Source organism: Medicago sativa, chromosome 4 (genome assembly GCF_051527215.1).
Source record: "Medicago sativa cultivar Bolivia chromosome 4, Bolivia_mono, whole genome shotgun sequence".
Classification (NCBI taxonomy): Eukaryota; Viridiplantae; Streptophyta; class Magnoliopsida; order Fabales; family Fabaceae; genus Medicago; species Medicago sativa.
The window spans coordinates 20,334,123-20,342,794 of record NC_140752.1 but is presented as its reverse complement, the minus strand read 5'-3'; the positions used below and the strand labels follow the sequence as shown (position 1 = coordinate 20,342,794).

The 8,672-nt window shown below is 32.3% G+C and overlaps 1 protein-coding gene across 1 annotated transcript; it reads left to right on the top strand.

The window, feature by feature from the left end:
* The first annotated feature begins 5,862 nt into the window (after positions 1 to 5,862).
* On the top strand, positions 5,863 to 8,429 carry LOC146927098 (UDP-glucuronate 4-epimerase 3). Its single transcript, XM_085700479.1, has one exon. It carries the CDS (start codon positions 6,617 to 6,619, stop codon positions 7,937 to 7,939), a length of 1,323 nt encoding a protein of 440 aa, XP_085556605.1. The 5' UTR covers positions 5,863 to 6,616; the 3' UTR covers positions 7,940 to 8,429.
* The last annotated feature ends 243 nt before the right edge of the window (positions 8,430 to 8,672 follow it).

The following is an 8,672-nucleotide window of genomic DNA, read 5'->3' as shown; positions in this document are numbered from 1 at the left end:
ATAGAAAACGTGTTAAAAAAATGCATTGATGAAGTAATTGTTGAAATTAAATTATCTACAATTACAAAATCATTCATTTCACACAATCACGCAATCTAGGTCGTCAAAACAAAATTGGATGGCCAATATTTTAACTTAATAATTTGTTCCAAAATAAAAAAGTTTAAACATAAACTATTCAATCTCAATCTAGCATTCTATCTACGATTGCATGATTGTATATTGCTAAGAATCCAAATCCAACTATCGATTCATCATAGTCTATATTCACTAGGGCATGGCCTATTGCACATATCATCCGTGGTACTCTTCACTATGGGCTCAATTCATCATAGTCTATATTCACTAGGGCATGGCCTATGCAGTTTTTTTTTACTAATCTTTGGAAGAGACTAATTTTTATGCACCATAGTATAAATTTATTTTACTTACATATGAATCCAATCAAATTATAACATATCAATATTTGTAGAGATGTTTAAAGAAATAACATAAAAAAGTGACATTATAAAATGATTTGATTGAATGTATGTGTAAAAAAAATTTACGATGTCCATGTAAACAAAATAATTCCTCTTACGAATGTTTTGATGCAAAATATTTATGTTCCTCATGTGCATAGTATTATGAAATTTATTGCTCATTGAAATATTGCATAAATAAGGGTGAAGTTCAGTACTCCATTTCACACTTCACATGGCCATCTCACTAAATCAATACTAAAAAAAAAAATCATTAGCAGCACTAAAGTGTGGGTGTTTTTAATAGATACATGTGATACTGCTCTAAATATTTATAATAAAAGATATGATATAACAATAAAATATGTACAAATTCAGCTTAGGTTTAACTCCAATCAATCATGGAAAGGGATGATAAATGGATTAAAAGAAAGGCAACCTTAATGAACTTGTAGCTTTCTCTTTCAATAAATCTCACATATTCACATTGCACATGGAAGGAGTGCTTAAGAGAGATACTATACTTTGTCCCTTACCTAAAAAGAGAGAAAGAGAATATTAATGAATTATTACAAAGAGTACTGCCACCACCTTTTTTTTTCCTTTTTTATTTTATTTTGTTATTATGCTTTTAACTTTATATTGTTCATGTGTTTTTGCCTTCTTTGATAGTGATGATTAATAGGTGTCAAAGAATCCTCCTCTTTACCCAAACGGTTCTGCTCATTCCTAAAGTAAAAGTCCAAAATGTCCCCACGCAACTTAACTTGCGCTAGTGTATTTTGTACGCATGTTAAGTCACGCTACGTGACTCAACATGCGTTAGTGTAATATGAACGTGACTTAAGTCACGTACCACTTAGCACTAGTGCAAGTTAACTCACGCTAGTTGGTCGGTGAAGAACAAACGTTTTTCCAACTTTGGTCAGCTTTTCAACATTCAATGTACACGTTTTTTACCACTTTCACGCGTTTTTTTTACTACATTTATGTGAGATACAAGCTAGGTTCACATTTCTACCTATAAATACCCTCACATACTTCCCATATTCCTCACATTATCTCCTCCCACTCTCTCCCTCTAATTCTCTTCTTTCTTTGTTTTTTTTTTCAATATTCTCTTTGGGGTAAAAAGGGATCAAAATTCGTCGGGAAAAATAGTGAGTAGCCGACTTGGAGAAGTGATCGACCCTTGGGATAATTTTAAATCTGCTTTTTTAACCGCATAAATTTTTTACCATGGGTAAAAAGAACTTCTTGTGGTAAAAAAAATCAGATTTAAATTTAACTCAATGGTTGATGATGTATTTTCCCCAAGAAGGCTGCTCACTATTTTACCCCACGAAGATTGATTACTTTTTACCCCAAAAAGGAGAAAATAAGTAGATTTAGTGAATAAGTTCAACATTATTGTATGACAATTGTTGTAATGTACGAATTATTAATAAAATAAGATATTGTTATATTTACTTTTATTTATATTTAGTCCCATTTGCTTTTATTTATATTTAGTCCATTTGCTTTTATAATTTAGTCCATTTACTTTTATTTATATTTGTATTTATTTAAAGAATAATATCGAATCAATAATTTAGAATAATGTTAACAAAATAATTTCGGAATAATGTTAATAAAATAATTTAGAATAATGTTAAGAAAATAATTTAGATTAATGTTTGAGAGAAAATTGAGAAGTGTGTGTGTGTTGTTTGATGAAAATGAGGCAGAATGAGGTTGTGCCTGAGTTAATAACATCACGTAGCGCAACTTAAGTCACGTAGCGTGACTTAAGTTGCGTAAACATTGCAACTAGCGTAAGTTAACTTACGTAACGCATGTTAACATGCGTAGGGGTATATTTGTATTTTACTTTGGGAGTGAGCAGAACTGTTTGGGTAAAGAGCAGGATTCGGTGTCAAATTATAGTGATTGAGAATTTTAGACTAAGACATTTTTTGAATTACTTTCTACAATTTGTTTGTAAGCACTATTATTGTTTCCATTTTTTTATCAAACCCAAATTACTTTTCAGATTTTATAGTAAGTATTGGTTCATGTTTGGAAAATTTTACTAATTCTTTTAAAAGAAATTGAAGAAGGAGAAATTATTATTAAAAATGGTAATATTAAAATCAATGATCATTTTACAACTTTTTCATATAAGATTTAAATCTTGTCCTTTAAAATTACAAGTCAAACTCTTTCTATTGAGCTGAAATTTTGCATTATTATGCACTTAGGAGAAACAACTTATTTGCTACTTAGGCATCTCCAGTTGGAAAGGTCTTATCTGGTCTCTTAAAAATAATGTTCCTTAAAATTTCTACGCAATTGAAAATTAATATTTAAGAAACATCTTACTCCAAAAGCGAGATATTGAAAATTACTATTTATCATCATATCTATAAAATACTATTTTTGTTGAAGATGTTCAAGTTAACAAATTTAGCATTGTCAGTTGAATTAAACTTTGCAGACAAAATGTTATTATTTTAATATTAAAAAGTTTAAGTTTCTAAAAGGTTTCTTCATTTTGAGTTTCTAATGGGTTGAGTTTCTAAAGGGTTTCTTAATTGAGTTTCTAACTGCGTAAACATCTAATCTTAATATTAAAAAGTTTGAGTTTTTAAAGGGTTTCTTAATTTTTCTGTTGAATAAGAGTCACCTATATAGATTACGTGACAATGTGAAAACTCTTAATATTAAAAAGTTTGAGTTTTTAAAGGGTTTCTTAATTTTTCTGTTGAATAAGAGTCACCTATATAGATTACGTGACAATGTGAAAACTAGTTTTTAATGGCTATGCAAGTTGCAACATAAATCGATTTCCTTATATACATATTTTGATTCGGATCAAATTTTATAAGCTAGAATCTTTTTTTTTTTTTTTTAAACAAAGATGCTAAGAGCATCAATTCATTATATAATAAACCAAAAAAGAAGTACAAAAATGAAAAGGGGGATTCAATCTGAAAATCAATACAATATAACAAGAAGTTCTTCTTGTAAAAAATTGGGAAAAAATATTATTAATTAAATTCATAGTAATGATTATTTTATAATTATTTTTTAGGAGATTTAATCTTTGTGAGCATAGAAAAATATTATTTGTTTTACCAAATTTTAGTTTTTTTTTTTTTTGTTCTGCTAATGTGATTTGCATTGAATTGAATCCGTTGATAAAAGTGCCTACACACACATACATACACAAATGTACTTATTCTAAGAAGAGAGTTTTTCATATAAGACGAACAAAGAAAAATTATGAAGACCCCAATATAAGATCCACCGATTATAATGTGACACATTATGTATAACTATAAGTGTTTATTATATTAGTGAAGGAGGCTATCTTGTCTTGATCTTGTGATTATTTTGCACTATACCATACGTGTACTAGTGGTGCACATGGTACTTTGCTGCCCCTAACATAAATTGCAACATAAGGATTCTTGGTAGATGCTCGTGCCTTCATTTTCAAGTTTGTTTGCATTTCAAGTTGTCCATTCAATGCATCTCTCTCCCACACACAACTAACAAAAAACAAAAATGTGCTCCAACCCTAACAAATAGATGATGTTAGATTAATTTAAGAGGAATATTAGCAACACTCACTTTTTAACACTCTTTTCACTCTTTTATTGGATAAAATCAATGTATGTTCTACTACTTTGTGTATGTTCAATTTTCAAAGCGTAGATCAACAATGATTTAAACCTATAAAAGAGTGGGTATTAGGAAAAGTGTTCAAAATAGAGTGTTGTTAGCATTTTATTAATCAAGGTCATACTAACTAGTGTTATTGGAGCACTAGTTAAGGAAATAAAAAAGTAATTTTATATTGAAAAGAACATCTATTTCTACTTTTAAAAATTTAACTACAAGTTATAAGATATTTTTATCATATTGGTTTACTTAACTAATAACTCAGGGGTATGAGAGATTATCATATTTGAGATGTTATCGAGTGTTAAATGTGGGTCTCTTTCATTTAGAAAGATTAAAACTTTGATTCATAGGTTGTAATAATATATTATCTTCCATTAAACCTAACTTTTGTTGGTTGAATCGAGTGACAATTGTTTAGAAAAAAATTCCATCGACAATGTTTCGTCAATATATATTTTAGAGGAAATTGAAATGAACACTACCAAATCAAAAAACGGAAAAACATGAAGATACAATCTCTAAAAAAGTAGATGTTAAAATCACACAATAGCATTAACATTGGGGCCAATGTTAATTCTATTGTAGATGCTATTGTGCGATTTTGATATGAAAGTTAATTTATCAATCATGTAAAAGTTAAAAAAGTTAACTTATCCCCATATGAAAGTTAAAAATAAAATGTGATTGATCATTTTATTGGCTTGATGTAAAAGTCTGAATTGAATTTTCTTTTGGTGAAAAGTTTGAATTGAATTTTAACTTCTAAGAGATAAGTCATAGAGAACAAAAGATTTTTATCTTAATAACGGGTACTACTTAGCTTGAGGACTTTTAAATGATCCGTTAAGAGAAAATTAAGAAGTCTCTTGATGAAAACGTTGCGTCAAGGTATCAAATACACTTTGTGCATATTGTTTGATTAAAGGTAATGCATGTGTAATAATAAGCTATTAAAATATTTGGAGCCAACAACGTGCAATTAATTTTCTTCCAAAATAACTAAGGTTCTTGTTGAAAGTAAAAACCTATTTAGTGAATCTAGCCATGTTTGTGGAAGCACTTGGGTGACACTTGGGTGACATAATGTCACCGTGACATTAAATCTGGGTCACACAACAGACATTGCAACATAACATCTGGGCCACACAACACATACAACACATCTGGGCCACACAACAAAACACCTTTGTGTGGCCCAGATTTAATGTCACGGTGACATTATGTCACCCAAGTATTTTCCGTGTTTGTACCATTAAGTCAACTTTCTAGTGTATATGATGTTTAATTTGGTAAATATAATAAGTCTCATTTGTCAACTTTGGGATGTATATATTTACCTCTTAAAAGAAGTAATTTTTAGCATGGCTTGCACCCAAATTAGTAAAAAGAAGTTATTTCTACTTTGACTATCTAAATTCTTTGAATTTAAGGGTTACCAAAATTCAAACTCTCATAAATCTCACGCACTTTTTAAATGGTGTAAAAATAGGGAGTCCATATATAGCAAATAAAAAAGCTTCAAAATCTCATCCATTGCATTGCACATTCAATAAACCAACCATTATGTTCTTTAATTCTCAAACTTGAAAACACATCCACCCCCCAATTAAAAAGGATAGAACTTTCCTCCATACAACAATATCCTTAAACAAAGTATCTACATAAAAATATTTTATTAAAAAAAACTCCTAAATTTAAGGATCTCCAACCAATCAATTTAGCATATAGCATATTTTAGAAGTAGATGAAAAATTAGACATCTTTTTACCACCCATCCACTTGTATTGGTTTTCATGAATGAGACACCTTTTTGTTCTTTCTATGAGGTAAAGAAAGAAGAGTCTCTAACAAACACAAATCCAAATCTTAATTCATTGAATTAACCTTTGAATCCAAGTTTCCTCCTTATTCATTCACACGTTCTCAAAAACTTTCAACCTCTCCCACTCTTAATCCAATTTTGTTCTTCAAACTTCAAAACCATTTTTTTAAATCCGTGAAACTATTAAAAACTAAAAAACCAAAAAACCAAAAGTGTGCCCACCACCACCTCCAACCCATTCCTACAAGAAAAACAAGATTCCCAAAAAAGAACCCTAAAAAAAATTCAAAAAAGAAAAAGAAAGCCAACTCACCAACTCAAAAGAAAAAAGAAAATAAAAAAATAATTCATTTTTTTTTCCTTATTATAATTTTAATATTTTTTGATTCTTTCTATCACTTTCCTCAATCTCAGAAACAAAGAAAGAAAGAAACACATCACCATATAGAACCATTAACCCAATTTCTTCAATAGAAACCCTAATTTCTCAAATTTGGGGGAAGCTAAAGAATTTTCTCAGAATTTTCAATCGGCATCGGCATTCTTAGTAATCGAGGTAGAGAAATCGTGGGTATCTTTCAAAATCTGAAATTTCTCTCTCTATTTTTCTGGGTCAGTGAAAAAAATAAATTTTGCCGAGAAAATCTGAGATTTTCCCAAGAAAATGTCTCAGCTGAAGCAAATGTCGCACGCTGATAACAGTGCTCCGTCGACGCCGGGAAAGTTCAAGATGGAGAAAGCTTCTTACTTCAACCGTGTACGGTGGCACGCTTCTCCGGCGAAGCTTTGTCTTTGGAGTTTTGTTTTCTCAGCTGCGATCTTGATCTTCTTTTTCCGTTCTCCGGCGACTTCTCCTCTTCCGGCGGACCCTTCACGGCGGTCATTGAGGAGTCCTTCAAACTGGGGTGGTCCCGTTTGGGAGAAACGTGTCCGTTCCTCCGCTAGAGTCCGGTCACGGAACGGATTCTCCGTTCTTGTGACCGGAGCTGCTGGTTTCGTCGGAACACATGTCTCCGCGGCGCTTAAACGCCGCGGAGACGGTGTTTTAGGGATTGATAATTTCAATGACTATTATGATCCTTCTTTGAAGCGTGCAAGACAAGCACTTTTGGAACGTACTGGTGTTTTCATTGTTGAAGGTGATATCAATGATGCTGCTTTGTTAAGGAAGCTTTTTGAGGTTGTTCCTTTTACTCATGTCATGCATTTGGCTGCTCAAGCTGGTGTGAGGTATGCTATGGAGAATCCTGGTTCTTATGTTCATAGTAACATTGCTGGTTTTGTTAATTTGCTTGAGGTTTGTAAAAGTGTTAATCCTCAACCTTCAATTGTTTGGGCTAGTTCTAGTTCTGTTTATGGATTGAATACTAAGGTTCCTTTTTCTGAAAGGGATAGAACTGATCAACCTGCTAGTTTGTATGCCGCTACTAAGAAAGCCGGTGAAGAAATCGCACATACTTATAATCATATCTATGGTCTTTCTTTAACTGGTTTGAGGTTTTTCACTGTTTATGGTCCTTGGGGTAGGCCTGATATGGCTTATTTCTTTTTCACTAGAGATATTTTGAAGGGGAAGACTATTCCCATTTTTGAGGCGGCGAATCATGGTACCGTTGCGAGGGATTTTACTTATATTGATGATATTGTGAGGGGGTGTTTAGGTGCTTTGGATACTGCTGAGAAGAGTACTGGAAGTGGTGGGAAGAAGAGGGGGCCGGCACAGTTGAGGGTTTTCAATTTGGGGAATACCTCGCCTGTTCCTGTTAGTGATCTTGTGGGTATTTTGGAGAGGCTGTTGAAGACTAAGGCAAAGAGGAATATTATGAAGTTGCCGAGGAATGGGGATGTGCAGTTTACTCATGCGAATATTAGTTATGCGCAGAGAGAGCTTGGTTATAAACCGGTGACGGATCTGCAGGCTGGTTTGAAGAAATTTGTGAGGTGGTATCTGAATTACTATTCTTCTGGGAAGAAAGCTGTTGAGTGATGATGGATTCTTTTTTTATATAGGATCTTTGAATTCTTGTTCATTATGATTCTTGTGATTGTTCCCTTAGCATTTTCTCTGCCCGTATTGCTCGAATCGCCATGTTTCATACTTTGTCAAAGATGTACCTTATTAGGGAGGAACCTTGTTTCCTGCACTGAGGAAGTTTTGTTGTTGTTGGAGACTGGAGATTATTCGCCCGGGCACCCTATTTTCCAGTGCCAAAGAAAACAAGATATATCATCATATTCTCTTTTATTCTTTTTTTTATCCTCCTCCTCAATGTAATTGTTGTAGTTTTAGAAATGTAGCATTCATGACTGATAGAGAGCATATGCTGATTGGTGGCAGTGTATAATTGTTAAGGAAAATGAGTAAAATCATCATACAATAGTTTGATTTCCAGTTTTCGGACTGAATGAATCAATAAGACATGTATTTTATTTGCATATGTAATTTTTCAGCTATAAATGGACTCCTGTATTAATAATTATGTGCACAATTATATTACTATCCATGTTGCTATTGCTAACGTTTTGGAATCGGTTCTGTGGCACCAGGCTCCCTTTCCCCCTGGAACAGCCGGCTTGCATGCAGGTATGTTTTGTCCGTAGAAAGATCTTGAGAGTAACTGCATGTAGTTGTTTCCGTTATTAGATTAGTGCTTCTTAGTGCATACAAATCGAAGGATTTGTTAAGAAGTGTTGTCGGCTTGATTTTGAGTTTTGATGCT

Excerpts from the sequence above, each read along its gene's own strand:
- LOC146927098 (XM_085700479.1), top strand. The coding sequence starts at position 6,617 with ATGTCTCAGCTGAAGCAAATGTCGCACGCTGATAACAGTGCTCCGTCG.